The 26,542-nt window shown below is 43.4% G+C and overlaps 1 protein-coding gene across 1 annotated transcript in view; it reads left to right on the top strand.

Moving 5' to 3' along the window:
* Nucleotides 1–10,554: 10,554 nt before the first annotated feature.
* The window catches only part of IARS2 (isoleucyl-tRNA synthetase 2, mitochondrial), a 68,129-nt gene continuing 52,141 nt past the window's right edge, over nt 10,555–26,542 (top strand). Inside the window, exons 1-8 of the mRNA XM_003791001.3 lie at nt 10,555–10,939; nt 12,635–12,757; nt 21,005–21,164; nt 24,476–24,624; nt 24,708–24,757; nt 24,840–24,949; nt 25,033–25,123; nt 25,908–26,023. Coding sequence (XP_003791049.1) covers nt 10,673–10,939; nt 12,635–12,757; nt 21,005–21,164; nt 24,476–24,624; nt 24,708–24,757; nt 24,840–24,949; nt 25,033–25,123; nt 25,908–26,023 — 1,066 coding nt within the window. The 5' untranslated portion in view covers nt 10,555–10,672. The remainder of the gene's footprint in view (nt 10,940–12,634; nt 12,758–21,004; nt 21,165–24,475; nt 24,625–24,707; nt 24,758–24,839; nt 24,950–25,032; nt 25,124–25,907; nt 26,024–26,542) is intronic.

Here is a 26,542-nt window from a genome sequence, read left to right on the forward strand (position 1 = left end):
GCCTCCCAAGTAGCTGGGACCACAGGCGCCCGCCACAACGCCCGGCTATTTTTTGGTTGCAGCCATCATTGTTGTTTGGCGCTTCCGGGCTGGGGATTCGAACCCGCCACCTTAGGTGTACGTGGCTGGCGCCTTAGCTATAGGCGCCGAGCCAATTTTTTTTAAACTTTTAACAGGTTTTAAAAGGAACTGTGACCCCAGAAAAGTTTAGGAACCACTGCCCTAGCACTTTTTGTTTGCCTTTCCATAAATCCAGGGAGATTTCCTCTCTTCCTGACCTATTGTGGAAAATCAATGATTTGGGCGGCTTTTTTAAGCAGAGAAAAAAAAAATCTACTTAAGATTTTTATTGCCCTCCCAAAGAAAATACAAACAAAACCAAAATTTGTCCTTAGGCATTCACTATTTAAAGAGCACCATTTTTCAACCTACCTGTGGTTTTGTGTGATTAATGGGAGTTGAGGGGGAAGGACGTCAAAGAGTAGGGCACTGCAATCAGAATCAAAGAAAGCAACATAAAAAGACAGGATTAATGACAAACATCAGTTATAAAAATAAATGCAATTTGCTCATTGTGAGACTTGAAGGTTCTGTAAAGAACCAAGTGGAGGAGAGTTAATAGCAGAGATTTATTAAAACATCTGCAAGCCAGCCAGGCTCAGTGGGTCACACCTGTAATCCTAGCACTCTGGAAGGCCTAGGCTGGTAGATTGCCTGAGTTCAGGAGTTCGAGACCAGCCTGAGTAAAAGTGAGACCCCGTCCCTACTAAAAACGGAAAAACTGAGGCAGGAGGATGGCTTGAGCCCAGGAGTTGGAGATTGCTGTGAGCTATGACACATGGCACTCTACCCAGGACAACAGCTTGAGACTATCTCAAAAAAAAAAAGAGGACATCTGCAAGCAGATAGACTGCCACAAAGACTGCTTTTAAAGATTGACCTCTTTAAAAGGGGGGGGGAGCTCTTTTAAGCAATTCAGGGTGTGGCATGAATGCCACTCAGAGCTGGTACAGTCATAGCTCAGTAACTCTGGATGTGGTACAAGAGCTCAAAGGTCATCTGCTGGCGACCTTGTAGAAGTTGGAGGGTTATCTACTGGAAATCTGTGACTTGGAAGGAGTTAACAGAACCAGAAAAGCAAGGAGTTCTGTTCTTTGCCTAATCAATGTCCAGACCTATCATAGCCAGAGAAAGACTAACACATAAACTCCTCCAACTAAACAAATATTCTAAATGATTAGAAAACCAAACCCGTTATCTTTTAGTAGAATGCACGACAAGAAAAGTTACCAAAGGGAATTAAGAATCACTTTTTAGGGTGCCGCCTGTGGCACTGGGTAGGGCACTGGCCCCATATACCAAGGGTGGCGGGTTCAAACTCAACCCCTGGCCAAACTGCAACAAAAAAATAGCCGGGCGTTATGGTAGTTCCAGCTATTCGGGAGGCTGAGGCAAAAGAATTCCCTAAGCCCAGGAGTTGGAGGTTGCTGTGAGCAGTGTGATGCCATGGCACTCTACCAAGGACAATAAGGTGAGACTTTGTCTCTACCAAAAAACCCCCCATTTTTTATTGTTTATCATTTTACTTTTAAAAGTCTTAAAGTTGGCTAGGTGGAGTGGCTCACACCACCTGTAATCCCAGCACTCTGTGAGGCCAAGGCAGGGGGATTGCCTGAGCTCACAAGTTTGAGACCAGCCAGAGCCAGAGCGGGACCTTTCCTCTAAAATAACAGCTGGGTACTATGGTGGGTGCCTGTAGTCAAAGCTACTCAAGAGGCTGAGGCAGGAGAATTGCTTAAGCTCAGGAGTTAGAGGTTGCTGTGAACTCTGACTGACAATACAGCCCTCCACTGAGGGAGACAAAGTGAGGCTCTGTCTCAAAAATAAATAAGTAAAAGCCTTAATATTGGCCAGACACGGGCCAGGTGCTGTAGCACCGTGCTTACGATGCCTGCCATATCCCCCAGGGCGGGCAGATTCGAACCCAGCCTGGGCCTGCTAAACAACAATGACAACTATGACAAAAAGAATAGCTAGGCCATTGTGGCAGGTGCCTATAGTCCCAGCTACTTGGGAGGCTGAGGCAAGAGAATTGCTTAAGCCCAAGAATTTGAGGTTGCTGTGAGCTGTGACACCATTGTACACTACTAAGAGCAACATGGTTAGACTCTGTTTCAAAAAAAAAAAAGAATTGGCCAGGCTTGCCAGGCACTGTGGGTGGCTCACGCCTGTAATCCTAGCACTCTGGGAGGCAGAGAGGGTGGACTAATAGAACTCAGGAGTTCAAGACCAGCCCGAGCAAAAGCAGGAGTTCTCTACTAAAAATAGAAAAACTAGGTGGACCCTGTGGTTCAAAGGAGTAGGGCCAGAAGTGGTGGGTTCAAACCTAGCCCAGGCCAAAAACTGCAAAAAGAAAAAAAAAAGAAAAACTAGCTGGACAAAGTGTCACATGCCTGTATTTCCAGCTACTTGGGAGGCTAAGGCAAGAAGATTGGTCAAGCCCAAGAGTTTGAGGTTGCTGTGAGCTACAATGATGTCATGGCACTCTACCCAGGTCAACAGAGTGAGGCTCTGTCTCAAAAAGAAGAAGAAAAGGGCCACACCCATGGCTCAGTGGGTAGGGCATCTGGCCCCATATACCAAGCGTGGCGGGTTCAAACCCAGCCCCAGCCAAACTACAACAAAAAAATAGCCAGGCATTGTGGCGGGCTCCTGTAGTCCCAGCTACTTGGGACCAGGAGTTGGAGGTTACTGTGAGCTGTGATGCAACAGCACTCTACCGAGGGTGATAAAGTGAGACTTTGTTTCTTAAAAAAGAAGAAGAAGGCTCGGCGCCTGTGGCTCAAGCAGCTAAGGCGCCAGCCACATACACCTAAGGTGGCAGGTTCGAATCCCCAGCCCGGGCCCACCAAACAACAATGATGCCTGCAACCAAAAAATGGCCAGGCGCTGTGGCGGGCACCTGTAGTCCCAGCTAATTGGGAGGCTGAGGCAGGAGACTCGCTTGAGCCCAGGAGTTGGAGGTTGCTGTGAGTGTGATGCCATGGCACTCTACCCAGGGGGAGGCTCCGTCTCAAAAAAAAGAAGACGACGAAAGAAAGCCTTTTTTTTTTTCCCAGTTTTTTATCTGGGCCAGGTTCGAACCCACTACCTCCCATATGTGGGGCCGGCGTCCTACTCCTTTGAGCCACAGGCACTGCCTAAGAAAAAAGCCTTAAAACTGAGTAATTCACAAATACTGTACATATGGTTTTTTTTAAAAAAATGTAAATGTGTCCAAGTGATACTGGAAAAGTGGTGCCTCAGCCAGTTCAGCCGAGCAGGGCTGAGGGACCTGCCACCTCTGTCTTGGTGGCAGGCTGGAGCAAGCAGGGGAGCTTCCCTCCTCCACCAGAGGTTCCAGTAGAGTGGTGCTAGAGGACCTGCAGGCTCTGCCTTGGTAGCAGCTGGCACAGAAACCAGCAGGCTGGAGCCAAACGGGGCGCTTTCCTCTCCCACCCGAGGCTCCAGTAACAAAAAAGACCACCGATCAGGGGAAAACACTGGCAATTCCTCCAGTGCATCCCTGATTGGTCCATTTTCAATCCTGATCCTGACTGGTCTATTTTATAGACCAATCAGCTAAGCTCTCAGCTCATTGGACAACTGCCCCTATATAAACCCCTGAGCAGAGCGCCTAGGGGCAGACCATTGCAGACTGTCCAGAAAGATAGAGCAGAAGAGCAAGACTTCAGCAGGCTGTTGCAGCCTTCTGAGGAAGAAGGAGCAAGAGCTGCGGCACTTCTACTGCTGATCCTGCTCTACAAAGAGGCTTGACTCTTTGTAGGAGTTATAACACTTCTACTGCTGATCCTGCTCTACAAAGAGGCTTGGTCCTTTGGTAAGAGCTGTAGCACTTCTACTACTGATCTTGCTCTACAAAGAGGTTTGGCTCTTTGTAAGAGTTGTTTTAGTAAGAGTTGTAACACTTGCATCCTGCCCTGCAAGGAGGCTTGGTCCTTTGTAAGAGCTGTAGTACTCCTGTCCTGCTCTACAAAGAGGCTTGGCTCTTTGTAAGAGTTGTTTTCATAAGAGGTGTAACACTTGCATCCTGCCCTGTAAGGAGATTTGGTTCTTTGAGCTGTAAATAAAACCTCACTGTTCATTCTATGGTCTGTTTACTCATTCATTGAATTGTTGAGACCAAGAGCCTGGAAATCTAAAGTCAAAAATCTGGTATCACAAGCAATTTATTAAAGTATGGGTCTTCAGTTGAAGATCTGCTTTATCTCTCCTAATAGTGCACAGCCATACCACACCATTCTAATTTTGAATTCAGACATTTAAGAAAACTCTAAACTGCAGAGTCCTTATAGGTTTATTATAGTTTTGCCATAGTTACACTTATTTTTGCTTCACCTAATTTAACAGCAATTTTTTTTTTTTTTTGCTTTTTAACCTTTTTTTTTCTCTTTTAGAGACAGAGTTTCACTTTACCACCCTTGGTAGAATGCCGTGGCGTCACAGCTCACAGCAACCTCCACCTCTTGGGTTTAGGCCATTCTCTTGCCTCAGCCTCTCAAGTAGATGGGACTACAGGGGCCCCCCATAATGCCTGGCTATTTTTTGTTGCAGTTTGGCTAGGGCCGGGTTTGAACCGGCCACCCTCAGGATATGGGGCCGGCCCCCTACTCACTGAGCCATAGGCACCACCCTGCTTTTGCTTTTTAACAGCTTGATTTTACTCAATTCTTCAGATCCTTCAGCTTAGTTTTCATAAAAATAAACACACTTTACACTAAAAATTCTCTGGTTTATTTCTTGGGAGTGATAATGAACAATTTTCATTTATTCTGTGTGCTTTTTTTTTTTTTTGAGACATTTTCACTTGTCACCCTTGGTAGAGTGCTGTAGTGTCACAGCTCACAGCCACCTCAAACTCTTGGGTTCAAGTGATCCTCTTGGCTCAGCCTCCCAAGTAACTGGGACTACAGGCACCCACCACAACATCCAGCCATTTTTTAGAGACAGGGTCTCGCTCTAGCTCAGGCTGATCTCAAACCTGTGAGCTAAGGCAATCCACCCACCTTGGCCTTCCAAGTGCTGGTATCTGTGTGCTCTTTTATAGCTCCCAGACTTTTGAATCAGAAACAGTGATTTCTGTTTTTTGAAAACTCACCAAAGAGCAATGTCGTCAAATGGCTACCATTCATAGAGAATTTTAGTTTGAAAAGCTTTTACTTACACAGTCCAATTGGATTTTCCCAACAACCTGTGAGTAAGTCAGACCTTTTGGATGATAAAATATATATAACATTAATTTTACTATTTCAACTATACATTGGTTCTATGATTAAATTGTTTAAGTATGGTGGTGCCTGTAGGTCAGTGGGTAGGGCGCTGGCCGCATACACTGAGGCTGGTGGGTTCAAACCTGGCCCAGGCCTGCTAAACAACGACGATGACAACTGCAACCAAAAAAATAGCTGGGCGTTGTGGCAGGCACCTGTGGTCCCAGCTACTTGGGAGGCTGAGGCAAGAGAATTGCTTAAGCCCAAGAGTTTTTGGTTTTTGTTTTCTTTTCTTTTTTTTCTTTTTTTTTTTTTTGAGACAGATTCTTAAGCTATCACCCTGGGTAGAGTGCCATGGCATTACTGCTTCCAGCAATCTAAAACTCTTCGGCTCAAACAATTCTCTTGCCTCAGCCTCCCAAGTAGCTGGGACCAGAGGTGCTCGCCACAATGCCTGGCTATTTTTTGGTTGTAGTTGTCAATGTTGTTTGGCAGGCCCAGGCTGGATTTGAACCAGTGTATGTGGCTGGTACCCTAGCTGCTTGAGCTATAGGTGCCGAGCCTAAGCCCAAAAGTTTGAGGTTGCTGGAAGCTGTGACACCATGGTATTCTACTCAGGGTGACAGTTTAAAACTCTGTCTCAAAAAATAAATAAATAATTTAAGTACATAATTGGCATAACTGATTTGAATAAGGACAAACACAATACACTGTAAGCAACATAGCTCAACAAATCGGAAACAAGTCTGCAGTCACCCAGTAGGCAGGGGCGTCCAAACTTTTTTATTCTCTGATCCACATATTGTGAGAATAACAGCTGTCTTGGGTCACATATTAAATACACAAACACTAAGGAAAGCTGATTAGCAAAAAAAAAAAACAAAAAACTTTATGCATACATTTTGTGACATCTGACTCCATAGATAAGCAAAATAGTTCTCACAAAACCAGCATATGGCCTGTGAATGCAGGTTTGACATCCTTGCTAGAGTACCCTTCCAGGTGTTCACTGCACCCTCTCAACAGATTTTACCATACAAGGAAACAGAGCATAGTTAAATTCAGTAAGCTATTATGTGAAGGTTGGTTAGAAGAGTTTCTGGGCTTGGCACCTGTTGTTCAGTAGGTAGGGGGCTGGCCACATACACCAGGGCAGTTGGGTTCTAACCTGGCTTGGGTCTGCTAGACTACAACGACAACTGCAACAAAAAAATAGCTGGGAGTTGTGGTGGGCACCTGTAGTCCTAGCTACTTGGGAGGCTGAGGCAAGAGAATTGCTTAAGCCTAAGAGTTTGAGGTGGTTGTGAGCTGTGAAGGCAAGACACTCTACTGAGGGTGACATAGTGAGACTGTGTCTCAAAAAAAAAAAAAAATCCAATTCTTTAGGCAAAGCTTAATTTCTTTTTCTTTTTCTTTTTTTTTGAGACAAAGTCTCACTATGTCACCCTCGGTAGAGTGAAGTGGCATCCCAGCTCACAGCAACCTCCAACTCTTGGGCTTAAGCGATTCTCTTGCCTCAGCCTCTCAAGTAGCTGGGACTACAGGCACCCTCCACAGCGCTCAGCTATTTTTTTGTTGTTGTCATAGTTGTCATTGTTGTCTGGCAGGCGCTGGGCTCAAATGCTCCAGCCCCTGTGTATGTGGCTGGTGCCCTAGCTGCCTAGCTACAGGCACAGAGCCCACAGCTTCATTTCTTTAACCATCTATAAATCAAAGAATCTTTAAACCTACCTATAACCTGTAACTGCTCCTTCCCCCACACCCTATCAAGATGTCCTGCTTATTTGGGCCAAACCAATGTTTGACCTGTCAGGCATCCTCAAACTATGGCCCTGGGGCCACATTCAGCCAGCCTAGGACATTTATCCAGCCTGCCAGGTGTTTTTGCCACCGCTGCCTGTCCTGCTTAGCAGCTGACTCGTCCCAGGGCTGTAGTCTGGCCCTGAACGGTCTGAGGGAAAGTGAACTGGCCCCCTGTTTAAAAAGTTTGAGGACCCTTGAATGTATTAATTACAATCTTACATGTAATTCCTATCTCCATGAATGTATGAAGCCAAACCCTAACCCTGCTACTGCTGCTACATTTTCTCAGAACCTCTTGGCTTGGGGCCCATAGCACAGTGGTTACGGGGCCAGCCACATGCACTCAGGCTGCTGTGTTTGAACCCCGGCCAGGGCCAGCTAAACAACAATGACAACTACAATAGGGTGACCAGATTTTAACATCTGTAAGGTGGGACAACATGGCCGGGGGTGGGGGCGGGGGCGGAGACGGGGCAGGCAGGGCCTGACAACAATGCAAACTTTGATAAGCAGTTCTCAATAATCACTTCTCAGTCATTATTTATTACAGTTTAACATTATAAAATTAACAAAAATAATATAAAACTCATATTCTGGCAAAATAGCCATAAGGCGGCCGAAAACCATATATTCCCTTCTTGTTCTCCAGCCTCTTTCTGCATTCTTTCCAAAAATCGGGACTTTTTAAAAATGCCGCGGGACGTTGGATGAATTGTTGAAAAGTGGGATTGTCCTGCCAAAATCGGGACGTCTGGTCACCCTAAACTACAACAACAAAAAAATAGCTGGGCATTGTGGTGGGCACCTGTAGGCCAAGCTACTTGGGAGGCTGAGGCAAGAGAATCACTTAAGCCCAAGAGATTGAGGTTGCTGTGAGCTGTGATGACACTGCACTCTACCCAGGGTGACAGCTTGAGATTCTGTCTTAAAACAAAAACAAAACCAAAACCTCTTAAAAACACATTCTGAGTTGTGAGTCACACATGCTTGGCTCATAATAAACTTCTTTATTTTACAGAGTTTGGGTTTTTTTCCATTGACACCTGTTGTCAAATCTCTTAATTTTTGCCCTTATTTGTTGGAAGGAAAATAGTACTTTAACTGCCTGTCCTTATGACTCCCAAATTTGAGCATCTTTTTATATACCTGTATTTATTGACTGTTTACATTTATACGTCTATGAGTTGTCTAATCTTTTCTCTTGCCCAATTTTTGTATGTGGTATTGTTTATTTATTTTCTTGATTTCTAACAGCTGTTTATACAGTTTGTATATTCTTTTTTTCATGTGTTGCAAGCATTTTCTCTTTCAGTGTAATGTGGGGGAGGTAACAGGCACTGGAGCCTAATTGGGTTGGAATTCCAGTTTTGCTACTTCTTAGTTGTATGATCTTGGGCAAGTGACTTAATTCTATGTGCCTCAGTTTCCTTATTTTGTGAAATGGGAATACTCTTAGTCCTTACCCTGCAGGTTTTTTGTAAATTGTGTCATCATCTAATCTGGTTTTGAAGGTTAAATAAATTGGCCTGGAGGGGTGGCTCAGGCCTGTAATCCTAGCACTCTGGAAGGGCAAGCTGGGAGGATACCTTGAGCCCAGGAGTTGGAGATCAGCCTGAGCGAGAGCCAGACCCCCATCTCTACTAAATATAGAAAAATTAGCCGGCATTTTGGTGGGCACCTGTAGTCCTAGCTTGAGGAGGCCGAGGCAGGAAGATCACTTGAACTCAGGAGTTTAGGTTGCTGTGAGCTAGGCTGATGCCAGGACACTGGAGCCTACACAGCAGAGTGAGACTCAGTCTTAAAAAAAAAAAAAATTAAATGAGTTAATACAGGCACAGAGCTGGAGTGAATGCCTGGTGAAAGCCAACATTGATTGAGGGCTTAGTATTTGCCACTTGCTTTCTTACTTCTATTATCTTTTTCTGTATATTTTCTAGAAATTTAATCTTTTTATTTATGTAAGCCAAATATTATGGATTTTTTAATTTTATTCAAATTAATATGAGGATACAATATTTAGGTTACATTGTTCTCACTTCCAGAGCATGTTGTGTTTTATGACTAGGAAGGCTGGTCCTCAGAGGTGTATTCTACCATGAAATAGTAATAATTGTTAACCATTATGAATTAGACAACAAATAGCAGAGTTTGTCAGAAACGTGGGCAGAAGTTGCCACACACACTATACTATTAAGAGTGGGACATAACAGGGATTTAGGGACTTTAAAAAGAATTAGGCTGATTTATATATTGTTAATTAAAATATATGGGAAGTCATTGATTTAGACGGAGCTTCTGTGCTAGGCCCTAACAGAGCAATCCATAATGGAGTTACTCATGCTAAGCTTCCAACTCACCAACCCAAAATCTAAATCGTTTACTTATAAAATCTACTTTTTTGAGATATCAGGAGATGATAGTCAAATCCCATTAAGCCAACAAGTTTTTTTTTTTTTTGAAGCTGAGGCTCAGGCTGTCACCCTAGGTAGAGTGCTGTAGTATCATAGCTCACAGCAACCTTCAACTCTTGGGCTTAAGTGATCCTCTTGCCTCAGTTTTTCTACTTTTAGTAGAGTCAAGGCTGGGGTGAGGGTCTCACTTTTGCTCAGGTTGGTCTTGAACTTGTGAAGTCAAGGAAAGCACCTGCCTTGCCCTCTCAGAGTGCTGTGAGCCACTGTTTCAGGCCTCAAGAAGATTTTTAGATGCTGATAAGGAAACTTTGAAACCACCAACCTGCTTGTTTATCTTTCTTCAGCGTTTTCTGCCTATAAAGCTCATATGCTCTGCTCAGCTCATCTGGGGTCCTTTCCATTTTGTATACTGGATGCTGCCCAGTTTATGAATCGCTATAAAGTCCAATTAGATCCTTAAAACCTCATTTGATGAAATTCTGTTCTTTGACAGTATTTTTTACTGACATTTGTACTCCCTAAAGCAGCGCTGCTCACATGTGCCTGTTGAGCACTCGAAATATGATTAGTGCAAATTAAGATGTGCTGTATGGGCAAAATCCACATCAAATTTGAGAGACTTAGTATGAAGAGAATGTAAAATATCATAATTTTTTATAAACCATATGAAGTGGGGGACAAAATCATAAATACATTTTGTTAAATACCGAAGTACATAGAGAGGCTGCCAAAAAATGTATATACATTTTAAGAAAGGGAAAAAACTGTATTACAATCATCATTCTCAATATATACTGATAACAAAAGATGAATACAAGTGACGTTTAACCAAACGTGACTTGAGTATTACCAATTTAATAATTTGTTCCTTTCTTAGAATGTGCATACATACTTTGGCACCCCGTGTTTATATAGGATGTTTACCATCCAGGGCACTGTGACTACGACACCAGCCCCACGAGCGGCCCCGCCTTTCTCGCTCGGGCGGAGCCGGCCCGCCCCGGCGGGCGGCGGCAGCGAAGACCCGGAGGTGGCTCTGTCCTCGCCGACTCCCTCCCCGCCCCTTCCGTGCCCCGAGCACATGCGCTCTGGACGCGCTCCTGTAGGTTTCCCGGGGTCCCAGTTCTAGGAGCAGGGGCGGGAGCGGAGGCCTCCCGCACTAAGAGGACGCCCCCGGGTTGTCCCGCCATGCGTTGGGGGCTGCGCCCGCGCGGGCCGGGGGCGGCGGCCCTGGCCTCGGCCCGGAATTTGTGGGGGCCGCCACGCCTTCCCTGTCGCCTGGGATGGCGCGGGACGACGAAGAGGCTTCTACTGCGCTCAGTCACCGGGGCTAGCAACCAGCTGCCGAACTCGAATAGCGGCAAATACCGGGACACTGTGCTGCTGCCGCAGACCAGCTTCCCCATGAAGCTGCTGGGCCGCCAGCAGCCGGAGACGGAGCTGGAGATCCAGCAGGTAGGGCCCTCCCGGCGCGGCCTCCGGGGAGCCCTGACCCGTCGGGGGGCGGTGGGCCGGCCGGGAGCCACGCCTCTGCGGCCTCGGGCGGGGCAGGTGGGCGGGGCTGCTGTGACCTGATCCCCGGAAGTCATCTGCTGCCCGCGGGTTTTATTGGCTGAAAACCTAAGGAAGAAATCTCTGGCTGGGTGCTTTGGTTGTGGTGGGCTCCGGCGCGGGGTATGGAGCCGACACTGGCGATGCGTGTGTCCCATGTATGTGCCAATTTTAGCATAGGCAAAACATAGAGACTTTGGACACCTTTCCGGTGACTTGTAAAAAGTAAGTTAACATGGACACATCTAAATAAAAGTTCAATTAGTAGGAATGAGGGGAAGTTGAAGCCCGCCTTTGTATGTTCTTAGGTCCCTAGTTGGACTTAGGGCTGCTTTGAAGAATAAGGTGATAGTACTTCCTCTGAGACCCTCCTGCAAACTATGTCTTTGTCTCCCATACTAGACCGAACAAGTAGAGATTCTCCTGTTAGGGTCTTTAAAAACTCATAGTTTTGAAGTATTGGTTAAGTAAATATGCTCAGTCTCAAATATTCTGACACTAGATTTCAAATTTCTTTCTTTTTTTTTTTTAAAACAGAGCCTCAAGCTGTCCCCCTGGGTAGAGTGCCATGGCATTACAGCTCACAGCAACCTCCAACTCCTGGGCTCAAGCGAGTCTCCTGCCTCCGCCTCCCAAGTAGCTGGGACCACAGGCGCCCGCCACAACGCCCGGCTATTTTTGGTTGCAGCCATCATTGTTGTTTGGCGGGTCCGGGCTGGGAATTCGAACCGGCCACCGTAGGTGTACGTGGCTGGCGCCTTAGCCGGTTGAGCTATAGGCGCCGAGCCCAGATTTCAAATTTCATAAACCTGTTTTCACCCTTGAATTGTTAAAAGTACTTCAGTACTTTCTGTATACCAGAAAGTATTGACAGTTTTCTCATTTGAATCTTCACACCAGCCCTGTAAAATGAATAATAATTGACGTTTTTTTTTTTCAGGTAAAGAAATGGGCCGATAAATGCCAAGTGACTTGGCCCAGGTCACAAAGCAAGTAAGGGAAGAGGAGTGGGACTGCAGTGAATTTTGGTCCAGATTTAGGGAATGGCAAGTGTTAAGGCCAAAGAATAGCAAGGAGTGTATTGGGGATGTGTAGGTCCTTCAGCTGGGCTGGAGTGAATAGTGAGAAATGGGGAACCTGCAGCCTCAAGGTCACATGTGGCCCTCCAGAACCCAAGTGCAGCCCCTCAACCAAATCCAAACTTCACAGAATGAATTCCTTTTTCATAAGGGTTTGTTCTGTAAAATTTGGATTTAGCAAAAGGCTGCACTTAAGAATCTAGAAGGCCACATGTGACCCCAAGGCAGCAGGTTTCCTACTCCACCTTTGTAGGGGTACAATATATACCCCTACACCTGTATAACATATAAAGAGTGTAGACTTTAATCTGAGGTTTATGGGGAAACTATTGAAAGGCTTTAAGAGAAGACTACTCAGGTGTGCATTTCAGAAACCTTACCATTTGTAGTAATATTTCAGAGTTGAATAGATTGAATGGGATATGAAATAAGTAAGTGTTGGCTCTTAAGTCATACTTATGGTAAGAATCAGGAGCATGTATTTATATGGTGTTCAGACATTATTGTTCTTTTTAAACAGAAATGTGGATTTTCAGAACTTTATTCATGGCAAAGAGAAAGAAAAGTGAAGACAGAATTTTGTCTTCATGATGGACCTCCTTATGCAAATGGTGACCCTCATGTTGGACATGCTTTAAATAAGGTAATTACAATTATGAGACTCGAAAGAAAATGTTTATGTAAATACTTTCTACAAAGGAATGCATTCTAATTGTATGATAGTTATGTAAATTTACATTGGCACAAAAACTAAAAAGTTCCAGTAGAAAGCAGGAGTAAGCAATTTTTGTACTTTGTGAAAAACAACATTGCTGGTGTTTGCTCTGAGCTTATTGTACTGCACATTAGCAAATGTCATTTCACTCAGCATGTAATTATTGTGTCTACTGTGTGCCAGGCATTGTTCTAGAGTCTGGGACTACCAGTGAACACAATGAAGATAGATTATAGAGGTGGAAGTGTTTGGAGACGGTGATAACAGTAAGGTGACTATTAACAATAATTCAGGAGAGAGACGATGGGGAAGTTGACCTGCATTGAAGCTATAAAGATGATGTGAAAAATGATCAGATTCTGTGTATAGTTTAAAGGTAGAGCTGACAGAATTTACTAATGGATTGGATGTGGGACGTAAGAGAAAGTGAAGAGTCATTGCTTCCAATGATTTTGTCTTTTTTTTGAGACAGAATCTCACTGTGTCATCCTTGGTAGAATGCTGTGGCGTCACAGCTCATAGCAAGCTCCAACTCTTGGGCTTAAGCTATTCTTTTGCCTCAGCCTCCCAAGTAGCTGGGACTACAGGAGCCCACCACAATGCCCAGTTATTTTTTTGTTGCAGCTGTCATTTTTGTTTTAGCTGGCCCGGGCTGGGTTCCAACCTGCCAGCTTCGGTGTATGCGGCTGGCTCCCCTAACCACTGTGCTACGGGCGCCGAGCCAATGATTTTGTCTTAAGCACTTAGAAGGACAAGAGTAGCTGTTAACTGAGACCGAGAAGACCATAGGACAGGCATCCTCAAACTACAGCCTGTGGGCCACATGTGGCCGGCTGAGGACATTTATCTGGCCTGCCGGTTGTTTTTTTGCCTCCACTACATGTCCTACTTAGCAGCTGACTTGTCCTGGGGCCCACAGTCTGGCCCTCCAACAGTCAGAGGGACAGTGAACTGGCCCTCTGTTTAAAAAGTTCGAGGACCCCTGCCATAGGAAGATTAGTTTGGGGGAGGAAGACCAGGAATTCGGATCTGGGTATGTTAATTTTGAGATAAGATTAGATTTTCAGGTAGAGAAATAATATAGACAGGTACTGGAGATGTCAATAGCATATAGTGCTTAGGGTTGGTTTTTCGTTTTCTTTTTGAGTGATGGCTGCTAGGTTGGTTTTAAATGGGGAATGAAATGAGAAAGAAATTTGGTTTCTCCTCTGAGAGAACTCACTAATCTTTCTCTCTGCTTTCTATTGTGAAGGGTAACAGTGATTGAAATTTCTACATGATTACATTGAGAGAGCTCTGCACCTGTGGCTCAAGTGGCTGAGGCTCCAGCCACATACACCTGAGCTGGTGGGTTCGAATCCAGCCTGGCCCACCGAACAACAATGACAGCTGCAACCAAAAAATAGGCAGGTGTTGTGGTGGGAGCCTGTAGTCCCAGGTACTTGGGAGGCAGGGCAGGACAATCACTTGAGCCCAGAAGTTGGAGGTTGCTATGAGCTGTGATCCCTCGGCACTCAACCCAGGGCTATAGCTTGAGGCTCTGTCTCAAAAAAAAAAGATTACATTGAGAGAATAGTAGTAGTCTATCTTCCGGGAAAACTTTTTTTGTTATAGATATTTGTTAACTCATCTTTTTTTAACTTTTTTTTTTTTAGTCTCACTGTCACCCTTGGTAGAGTGCTGTGGCATCACAGCTCACAGTAACCTCAAACTCTTGGGCTTAAGCGATTCTCTTGCGTCAGTCTTCCAAGTAGCTGGGACTACAGGGCCCACCACAATGCCTGGCTATTTTTTTGTTTTGGTTGTCATTGTTTAGTAGGCCTGGGTGGGTTCGAACCTGCCTGCCTCATTGTATTTGGCTGGCACCCTAACCACTGTGCCATAAGCTCCGAGCCCAGTATAGTATTTTAAATTCATCCATGTAGTTATAGGTATGAATAACTTATTCTTTTTTATTTTTTATTTATTTATTTGAGACAGAATCTCAAGCTGTTGCCCTAGGTAGAGTACTATGGCGTCACAGCTCACAGCAACCTTCAGCTCTTGGGCTTAAGCGATAATCTTGCCTCAGCCTCCAACGTAGCTGGAACTACAGGCGTCTGCCATAACACCCAGCTATTTTTTGGTGGTAGTTGCTGTTGTTTGGCAGGCCTGGGCTGGATTCAAACTGGCCAGCTCTGGTGTATGTGACTCGCGCCCTAGCCACTGACCTCCAGGTGCCCAGCCAATTGATTCTTTTTTAATTGTGTAGCAGCATTTCATTGCGAGACTATGGCACAATTTGTTTAGTCATTCTTCATTTTTTTGTTTATACGTATATCACTGACCAGGTCAGTACTGCTTTTGGAATAGTACTGTTGGAGGGGTGTGCTCCCACCGAATGGGCACAATGTAACAATATATGGCACACATCCTGGGTGCTGGACACGACTATAACAGGGACTATACTTAACAAATGCAAACGCTGTAACAATTGATTGTACCCTCGTGTTAATCTGAAATAAAGAACAGTACTGCTATAGATAATATGTATTACATATTGTATTAAGAATTAAATGGTAGGCTCGGCGCCTGTGGCTCAAGCGGCTAAGGCGCCAGCCACATACACCTAAGGTGGCGGGTTCAAATCCCTAGCCCGGCCCGCCAAACAACAATGATGGCTGTAACCAAAAAATGGCCAGGCGTTGTGGCGGGCCCCTGTGGTCCCAGCTACTTGGGAGGCTGAAGCAGGAGACTCGCTTGAGCCCAGGAGTTGGAGGTTGCTGTGAGCGTGATGCCATGGCACTCTACCCAGGGGGATAGCTTGAGGCTCCGTCTCCAAAAAAAAAAAAAGAATTAAATGGTAGGGTGGTGCCTGTGGCTCAAAAGGGTAGGGCGCAGCCCCATATGCCGGAGGTGGCAGGTTCAAACCCAGCCCCAGCCAAAAAAAAAAAAGAACTAAATGGTATTGCAAACTTCAGAAATATTTGGGATTCATTATATACTTGCGCGTTTCTCAGTGTTGTTTGTTGGCTTCCACAGAGGCCAAATTGTGCTCAGTTGCTTCATAGTTCATTTCTGAATTATTAGATATATTACATAAGAAAGTAAAAAGGCATTTGTATATTTCTTTTCATGGAAAAAAATGAACTGCTTAATTTTTCTTTTTCTTCGTACATGCTATTTGATTATACTTTCATTGAAAATTTATTTTAAGCTTTATATTTGAGGTGTAGATTCAGATGCAATTAAAAAAATAATATAGAGACTCTCTTGTACATTTTACTCAGTTTTTCCCAATGATATCTTCTTGTCGAGCTGTAATACAATGTCCCAGCTAGGATATTACATTGAGAGAATAGTAGTAGTCTATCTTCCATGAAAGAGGATGTAATCAAGATTTCTATCATCAGGAGAATCCCTCATGTTGCCCTTTCATAACCACACACATTTTCTTCTTGTCTCCCCCCTTCCTTAACCTTTTGCAATCTCTAATATGTCTTCTCTCTCTTTTTTTTTTTTTTTTAAGACAGAGTCTTACTGTGTCACTGTGACATCACAGCTCACAGCAACTTTCAACTCCTGGGCTTAGGCGATTCTCTTGCCTCAGCCTCCTACATAGCTGGGACTATAGGTGCCTGCCACAATGTCCAGCTATTTTTTGTTGTTTTTGTTGCAGTTGTCATTGTTGTTTTAGCTGGCCCAGGGGCTGGGTTCAAACCTGCCAACTTTGGTGTATGTGACTGGCGCACTAACCACTGTTCTATGGGCGTGGAGCCTTTTTTTTTGAGACAGTCTTATTTTTTTCTACCTTGGTAGAGTGCTGTGGCATCATAGCTCACAGCAACCTCAGACACTTAGCTCAGGTAGGTGATCCTCTTGCCTCAGTATTTAATTGTTTTTTATTTTGTTTGTTTTTTGAGACAGAGATTCACTATGTTGCCATTGGTAGAGTCCTGTAGTGTCACAACTCACAACAACCTCCAACTCTTGTGCTTAAGTGATTCTCTTGCCTCCACCTCCCAAGTAGCTGGGACCACAGGTGGCCACCACAATACCTGGCCATTTTTTTGTTGCAGTTGTTATTGTTGTTTAGCTGGCCCAGGCCAGGTTTGAACCCACCACCCTCAGTAATATGCTAGTGTTTTTAAAAACAAACAAAATATGAGAAGTAGTCAGAGTAAATTAAATGGTAAATGTAAATCACATAATGAAGAATATAAAATATGGGCCAGGTATAGTGGTTCATAGCTGTAATCTAACACTTCCTTCCAAGGCAGGAAGATTTCCTGAGGCTGTAAGTTTGAGGCTGCAGTGAGCTATGATGACACCACTGCACTCTAGCCCAGGCAACAGAGTGAGACCCTGTTTTCAAAAATACATATAAAGACAGTAGAACCTCCATAGTTGACCGTTGACCTACATTGACCACCTTCTTAAGTTGACCTGATTTTCATAGACCAGGAATATGCTAAGGTCTAGTTCCTTATGTTGACGACCTTCATGTGTTGACCAATTTCTTATAGTCCCTTGGGTAGTCAACTTAACAGAGTTCTGTTATATATAAAAGACAAGGGTGGCACCTGTGGCTCAGTGGGTTGGGGGCTGGCCCCATATGCCAAGGGTGGCAGGTTCAAACCCAACCCTGGCCAGACTGCAAACAAAAAAACAGCTGGGTGTTGTGGTGGGCACTTGTAGTCCCAGCTACTTGGGAGGCTGAGGCAAGAGAATTGTCTAAGGCCAGGAGTTGAAAGTTGCTGTGAGCTGTGACACTATGGCACTCTACTGAGGGCAATGAAGTGAGTCTCTGTCTCTATAAAAAAGAAAAAAATAAATATATCAACATATAGTCAATGTAAAAAATTTTTGAATTTTTTTTCCCACATTCCTTCTTGTAACAAATATTTAAAATCTGGTGTATATTTTATGTTCATAACATATCTTATCTGGACATAGTGGCTCATGCCTGCTTCTTAGAATTTTGGAAGGGTAAGGTGGGAGGATCTATTGAAGTTAGGAGTTTGAGACCAGGCTGGACAATATAGTGAGGTTCTCAGTTCTACAAAAAAAATATATGTGGGCTTGCTGCCCATGCTCAGTGGTTAGGGTGCCAGCCACATACACTGAGGCAGGCGGGTTCAAACCCAGCCCAGGCTGGCTAAATAACAATGACAACTGCAACAACAAAATAGCTAGACATTGTGGCGGGTACCTGTAGTCCCAGCTACTTGGGAGACTGAGGCAAGAGAATCACTTAAGCCCAAGAGTTTGAGGTTGCTGTGAGCTGTGACAGCACGGCACTCTACTGAGGGTGACATAGTGAGACTTTGTCTCAAAAATAAAAAAAATATGTGTGTGTGAGAGAGACATCTTAATTTTGACCAGCATCAAAAAATCACGTGTTGTGTGGTGCTGGTACCTGAGTGAGTAGGGCGCCTGTCACATACACAGAGGCCGGTGGGTTTGAACCCAACCCAGGCCAGCTAAACAATAATGACAGCTGCAACAACAGAAAAATAGCCAGGCGTTGTGGTGGGCACCTGTAGTCACAGCTACTTCGGAAGCTGAGGCAAGAAAACTGCTTAAGTCCAATAGTTTGAGGATGCTTTGAGCTGTGACACCATGGCACTCTATCCAGGGTGACAGTTTGAGACTCTATGAGCTGTGACCAGTGCCTTCCATATAATACACTATTTCTAGAGTACATATGCATGTGTTCATTTTTTTGGCAAATATTTATGGAATAGTGCCACACTCCATTCTAAATGCTGGAATTCATCAGTGAAGAGGACAGATATGATCTCTGATTTCACAGAACTTATTGATTTATTTATTTTGAGATAGAGTCTTACTGTGTCACCCTGGATAGAGTGCCATGGCATCATAGCTCATAGCAACCTCAAGCTCTTGGGCTTAAGCACTTCTTTTGGCTCAGACTCACAAGTAGCTGGGACTACAGGCAACCGCCACAACTCCTGGCTATTTTTTTTGTTGCAGTTGTCATTGTTGTTTTTAGCTGGCCTGGGCTGGGTTCAAATCTGCCAGCCTCAGTGTATGTGGCCAGCACCCTGCTCACTGAGCTATGGGTGGCCGCCACAGAGAACTTATGTTTTATAGAGAAGAGACATATAACAACCAATTTCCAGTAGAGATAAGTGGAAAGGATGTTATTTACATATTGATTGATTTAGATACTATGCCCAGAGTAAAGAATAAAAATATTAACTATATATAGCCATATGAATTTTTGTTGTATGGATATCAGCCACATCATAAGGCTCCCTTATGTTCTTTGATAAAAAGTTTGAAAATTAGAAGTTTTAAACGGGGGAAAGGGAGAGGAGGCATGTGTAGTATCTTTTCTCTCGCTCTCTTTTATTTTTTTAGACAGAGCCTCAAGCTGTCATCCTGGGTAGAGTGCTGTGGCATCACAGCTCACAGCAACCTCCAACTCCTGAGCTTAAGTGATTCTCTTGCCTCAGCCTCCCAAGTAGCTGGGACTACAAGCACCTGCCACGACACCCAGCTATTTTTTGGTTGCAGCTGTCATTGTTGTTTGGCGGGCAGGGGCTGGATTTGAACGTGCCAGCTCAGTTGTATGTGGCTGGTGCCTTAGCTACTTGAGCCGCAGGTGCCGAACCCTCTTTTCTACTTTTGATAGGTGTAGAAAGGAGGAAATTATTTTCTGGATTATGGGGCTAGTGGTCAGAACACTCATGTTTCCTCATGGGAAGAAGGTCGTTGAGCTTGGAGGAGCCAAATCTATCCTTTGCCTTTCGTCCCTCTATTCAACAATGATTCAACAATGGTAATACACTTTTTTTTTTTTGAGACAGAGTCTCAAGCTGTTGCCCTGGGTAGAGTGCTATGGTGTCATAGCTCACAGCAGCCTCCAACTTGGGTTCAAGCACTCCTCTTGCCTCAGTTTTTCTGTTTTTAGTAGAAACAGGGTTCCTGCTTTTGCTCAGGCTAGTCTCAAACCCGGGAGCTCAAGCAGTCCACCCACTTCAGCCTCCCAAAGTGCTAGGATTATAGGTGTGAGCTACCACGCCTGGTCAGTAATACATTTTTTAAAAGGCTCTGCTGCCCTCTAGTATCTATAATGAACTACGGAAGGTAAATCAGAGAACTATACCTAGGGAACAGGTTCTATGGGTTTATTGGTAAGAATTTTCTTTTTCTTTCTTTTTTTTTCCCTAGACAAAATTCTTGCCCTCAGTAGAGTGCTGTAGTGTCATAGCTCACAGCAACCTCAAACTTTTGGGCTTAAGTGATTCTCTTGCCTTAGCCTCCTGAGTAGCTAGGACTACAGGTGCCTGCCACAATGCCTGGCTATTTTTAGAGATAGGGTGTTGACCTTCCTCAGGCTGGTCTCGAACCTCTGAGCTTAGGCAATCCACCTGCCTTTGCCTCCCAAAGTGCTGGGATTATAGGCGTGAGCTACCGCGCCTGGCAAGAGTTTTTGTTAATGATAGAAAGTTAATCATAGTATTCTACTCTGAGTGCATTATAAATTCTTCAACGATTTTATATTTCTTAGATAAATATAGATATCATTGGATCATTTACGTTAATTTTCTTAAGAGTAACACAAATTTCTAGTTGACATATTTGTACTGTCTCATTTTTAGAAAGTCAAAAGTGTTTCTTAAAAAGGTATTGTGGGCTGCTTTTTTGTATTTTTTTTTTTTTTTTTATTGCCCTCGGTAGAGTACTATGGTGTCACAGCTCACAGCAACCTCCAACTCCTGGGCTTAGGTGATTCCTTTGCCTCAGCCTCCCTGAGTAGCTGGAACTACACACACTGCCACAACACTTGGCTATTTTTTTGTTTGGCCGGGGCTGGGTTTGAACATGCCACCTTTGGTATATGGGGCTGGTGCCCTACCCACTGAGCCATAGGTGCTGCCCACTTTTTTGTATGTTTCAGCTTTACAAACAAATAATAGTAATTTTGAGTACAATGTTTCTCACTTTGAAATCTCTAATTCTTTTATTTCCTTTGGGTAAATTCAAATGTCTGTTTCTTGTCATGTAGCACTTTAGTTTATATTACATTTAATTGGTTATTTTATATAATTTCTTGTAAAATTGGGTTTTCTCAGTGCTTTAAAATGGTATTAAATTAAGAAAGGATTATAAATCATAGGCCATATGCTTTATGTATAAATGATGAATGTCACTTCATCTTTGCAGATTTTGAAAGACATAGCCAATCGATACCACATGATGAACGGCTCCAAGGTACATTTTGTGCCTGGCTGGGATTGTCATGGATTGCCCATTGAAATAAAAGTATTATCAGAGCTTGGTAGTAAAGCCCAGAGTCTTTCCGCTGTGGAACTTAGAGAGAAAGGTAAATACTCTGTATTTCTGTTTTAAAATTATATTTGTAAACAAAGAAAAAAGAAAAGTTAGGACTTTATCAAAGTAACCTTTGGTTTTGTTTTGGTTGTGAGATATGACAAAAAAATTCTGTTTAATTGATTTTTGTGAGAATTCATGTTTAGAGATTGAAAGACAGACTTTATGAGCATTTCTAATTATATTGTTCAGGTCCTTACCGTTTGTATGTTATGAAATAATTATTTTGGTCACTTTTTTTTGAGACAGAGTCTCAGTTTGTCACCCTTATGATAGAGAGCTGTGGCGTCATAGCTCAGAGCAACCTCAAACTCTTGAGCTCAATCGATTCTTTTGCTTCAGCTTCCTCAGTAGCTGGGACTACAAGAGCCTGCCACAACGCCCGGCTATTTATAGAGATGAGGTCTTGCTCTGGCTCATGCTGGTCTGGAACTTGTGAGCTAAGGCAGTCCACCCACCTTGGCTTCCCAAGTGCTGGGATTACAGGTGTGAGCCATGGTGTCTGGCCTATTTTGGTCACTGTTTTGTTTTTTACTTTCCTGGATAGGACTTGTCAACTCATCTCAGGTGCTAAACCAAAAGTATATTCTAAAATATACATGTTTTAAATTAATCTCTTTCTTTCTTTTTTGAGACAAAATCTGACTCTGTCCCCCTGGGTAGAGTTCTGTGGAGTTATAGCTCACAGTAACCTCAGACTTTTGGCCTCAAGTGTTCTTCTTGCCTCAGCCTCCCAAGTAGCTGGAACTACAGGCACCTGCCACAATGCCTGGCTAGTTTTAAGAGACTGGGTCTTGCTCTTGCTCAGGCTGGTCTCAATCTCCTGAGCTCAGGCAATCCACCTACCTTGGCCTCCCACAGTGCTGGGATTATAGGAGTGAGCCACCAGGTCCGGCCCTTAATTTCTTTTCTTTTTTTTTTTTTTTTTGAGACAGAGACTCAAACTGTCACCCGGGTTAGAGTTCTGTAGCATCACAGCTCACAGCAACCTCCAACTCCTGGGCTCAAGCGATTTTCCTGCCTCTACCTCCCAAGAAGCTGGGATTACAGGCACCCGCCTCAAGGCCCGGCTGGTGTTTGGTTGCAGCTGTCAGTGTCCTTTGGTGGGCCGGGCTGCATTTGAACCCACCAGCTCAGGTGTATGTGCTTGGGACCCTAGCTGCTTGAGCCACAGGTGCCAAGCCTAATTTCTTCTTTTTTCTTTTTTCCTTTTTTTTTAGAGACAAAATCTCACTTTGTCTCCCTCGGTAGAGTACTGTGGCATCACAGTTCACAGCAACTTACAGCTTGTTTTGGGTTTAGGCGATTCTCTAGCCTCAGCCTCCCCAGTAGCTGGGACTACAGGCGCCCGCCACAATGCCTGGCTATTTTTTTGTTGCAGTTCGGCCTGGACTGGGTTCAAACCCACCACCCTCCGTATCTGGGGCCGGTGCCCTACTCTGAGCCACAGGCGCTGCCCAGGCCCTTAATTTCTTATTTGATCATTTCCTTCAGTAGACTCAGCCAGGGTGGAGTATGTTGTTTCTTATATGTCATACTATAGTATAGTTGGATAAGATTGTGAAGATTTTTTTTTTTTTACTTCCTTATGAGACATAGTATCATTGATTTAGATTGAATTTTCTTTTTCCGGGTTAATATGAGGGTACATATGAGATTAGGTTACATTATTTGCATTTGTAAGATAAAATTCCCAGTTGTAGTTAAGTCCTTCACCCAGGAATTGCCCCATAACCCGTATATTGTACCCTTAGGTGGGAACTTAGTGAACCCCCTCCTTTAATTTAATTGTGTTTTTTCTCTCATGTGGGCTGTGGTTGTTAATCTGCTAGTTTCAAGATGAAATATTGTACTTTTTTGTGTGTATAATAAAATGAAAATTACTCTGTTATCTAACCTTTTCTCTCTCTCTCTCTCTCTCTTTTTTTTTTTTTTTTGAGACAAGGCCTCTTTCTGCTGCCCAGACTGGAGTGCAGTGTATACTCACAGCTCACTGCAGCCTTGAACTCCTGGGCTTATGTGATCCTCCTGACTCAGCTAATTTATTTATCTATTTATTTATCTATTTATTTATTTATTTATTGAGACAGAGTCTCAAGCTGTCACCCTGGGTAGAGTGCTGTGGCATCATAGCTCACGGCAACCTCCAACTTGGGCTAAAGCACTCCTCTTGCCTCTGTTTTTCTATTTTTTAGTGTAGACAGGGTCTTACTTTTGCTCAGGCTGGTCTTGAACTCATGAGCTCAAGCAATCCACCCGCCTCAGCTTCCCAGAGTGCTAGGATTACAGACATCAGCCACTGTACCTGGCCCTGTCTCAGCTAATTTAAAAAATATATTTATTTTTGTAGGAATAGCATCTCACTATGTTGCCCGGTTTGGTATCAAACTCCTGACCTCAGGTGATCTTCCTACCTCAGCCTCCCAAAGTCACTAGGATTATAGGTGTGTGCCCCATGCCCCCAGCCTCTGATCTTTTCTTAAATTGGAAATAATGAGGAATAATTTTTCCAGTTTATTTTTTCTGAATGTGAGGTCATTATATCTGGAAAATACAGAAGACAATAATAAATTTTTACTTTTGAAAATGTAGTTAATTTTAACATTTGTGGTAGGTATGTTTTGAATACCTTTAACTTTCAAATTATCTTTTTTTTGGGGGGGGGACACTTTGTTGCCTTGGATAGAGTGCAGTGACTTCACAACTCACAGCAACCTCAAACTCTTCAGCTTAAGCAATTCTCTTGCCTCAGCATCCTGAGTAGCTAGGACTATAGGTACCTGCCACAGTGCCCAGCCATTTTTAGAGATGGGGGTCTTGCTTTTACTCAGGCTGGTCTCGAACCTGTGAGCTCAGGCAATCCACCTGTCTTGGGGTCCCAGAGTGCTAGGATTCCAAGTGTGAGCCACCATTCTTGGCCTTAAAATTATCTTTCTATTAAAAGTTTTCATAGTCTGAATGACATATATAGCACATGTATTTAAAGAGATATCTGCTAAAACCATGTTTTAAGCATTGGAGTTCTTTTTTTTTTTTGAGAAAGAATCTCATTTTGTTACCCTTGTTAGAATGCCATGGCTTCGTAGCTCACCGTAACCTCAAATTTCTGGGCTCAAGAGATTCTCTTGCCTCAGCCTCCCAAGTAGCTGACAGTACAGATGCCTGCCGTAACACCTGGCTATTTTTAGAGACAGGGTCAGACTGGTCTCAAACTTGTGAGCTCAGGCAGTCCATCTGCCTTGGTCTCCAGAGTGCTAGGATTATGAGTTCATTGGTTTTAAAAGCTTTTTCTTTTCTTTTCAGCTAGATCATTTGCTAAAGCAGCCATTGAGAAACAGAAATCCGCATTTATGCGTTGGGGGATAATGGCAGATTGGAATAATTGCTACTATACATTCGATGCAAAGTATGAAGCCAAACAGTTGAGAATTTTTTACCAAATGTATGATAAGGTAATGAAGTATTTTTTTTCTTTGTATGTTAAAGTATGTGCCACATAATTCCAGTTTTAATGTAATATCTTTGTCTTTTATAGGGCTTGGTCTATCGATCTTACAAACCTGTATTTTGGTCTCCCTCCTCTAGGTATATACACATTTTTTGGTAACTAAAGGGGAGAAATTTGGGAGGCTTCCAGATATTTATGTTTACTATTTTTCAACCTTAGGACTGCATTGGCTGAAGCAGAACTGGAATATAATCCTGAGCATGTCAGTCGTTCAGTATATGTAAAATTTCCTCTCTTGAAGCCTTCTCCTAAATTGGCATCTCTTTTAGGTAAGATTTATTCATTGGTTAAGTATACTAAAGTTATGAAATTATAGCATTTGCTAACATTATTTACAACTTTATTTTTACAGATAGTTCATCTCCTGTTAATATTTTAGTCTGGACCACCCAGCCTTGGACAATTCCAGCCAATCAGGCTGTTTGCTATATGCCACAATCAAAGTAGGTATATTATTGCATTTTTTTGTTTTAACCATAAATAGGATCCATTCCATCATTATTATAAAAATAGTGCATTCAAAATGAGTTACGTGCATTTTGAATGCATTTCATCCTTGTTATTCTTTTTTTTTTTTGAGACAGAGCCTCAAGCTGTCCTTCTGGGTAGAGTGCCCTGGCATCACAGCTCACAGCAACCTCCAACTCCTGGGCTCAAGCAAGTCTCCTGCCTCTGCCTCCCAAGTAGCTGGGACTGCAGATGCCCGCCACAATGCCTGGCTATTTTTTTTTTTTTTTGGTTGCAGCTGTCGTTGTTTGGCAGGCCCGGGCTAGATTCGAACCCGCCTGCTCAGGTGTATGTGGCTGGTGCCTTAGCCACTTGAGCTATAGGTGCCAAGCCCAGCTATTTTTTTTGGTGTTGTTGCAGTTGTAATTGTTGTTTAGCAGACCTGGGCTGGGTTCGAACCTGCCAACCTCAATGTATGTGGTCGGTGCCCTAACCACTGAGCTATGGGTGCCAAACCCATCCTTGTTATTCTTTTAAAATTTAGCCAAGTGTAACTTAGTTATTATGTTTGTATAGATTTTATTAAGCTTCAGATAATTCTTTCTAAGCATTATGTCCCACTTTTTGGAAAAATGCAATAGAAATGCAATTTATGAAGTGTTTTGAGAATGATACATTTTGATTTTGAAGGTTTTATGAAATGATACTAGGAAATTAAAATGTTATTTATGGATTTTCCTTGTTTATTATTAGTAATTCTCTTCTAAAATTTTATGTTAGGTATGCTGTTGTGAAATGTACCAGTTCTGGAGACCTTTACATTCTGGCTGCAGATAAAGTAACATCTGTTGCTTCTGCTTTGGAAACAACATTTGAGACTGTTTCCACATTTTCAGGTGAAGATTTCTAGATTTTCCATTGTACTCATCAAAATGTTGTATTGATTTGAGTTCACTTCTTGGCTGAATGTTACTTATTGTGAATTGAAACAAATTTGGCCTCTACCTTTCTAGAATATATTTTACATTGATTATACTGAAGGAAAAAAAATATAATACATATATGTGTTTTTTTGAGACAGAGTCTCACTTTGTCACCCTCAGTAGAGTGCAGTGGCATCATAGCTCACAGCAACCTCAAACTCTTGGGCTCAAGTGAAACCCTAGCCTCAGCCTCCCAAGTACCTGGGACTATAGGCACCTGCCACAATGCCTGGCTATTTTTGAAGATGGGGTCTCGCTCTTGCTCAGGTTGGTCTCAAACTCCTAAGCTCAGGCAATCCGAATGTCTTGGCCTTCCAGTGTGCTAGGATTGCAGGTGTGAGCCACAAGGCCTGACATTAGAGGGAGGGGAAAAAAAAAAAAAAAATATATATATATCTCAGAGTGCTAGGATTCCAAGTGTGAGCCACCATT

The sequence above is a fragment of the Otolemur garnettii genome, unplaced genomic scaffold (assembly GCF_000181295.1).
Source record: "Otolemur garnettii isolate 467f Iridium unplaced genomic scaffold, OtoGar3 scaffold00045, whole genome shotgun sequence".
Lineage (NCBI taxonomy): Eukaryota > Metazoa > Chordata > Mammalia > Primates > Galagidae > Otolemur > Otolemur garnettii.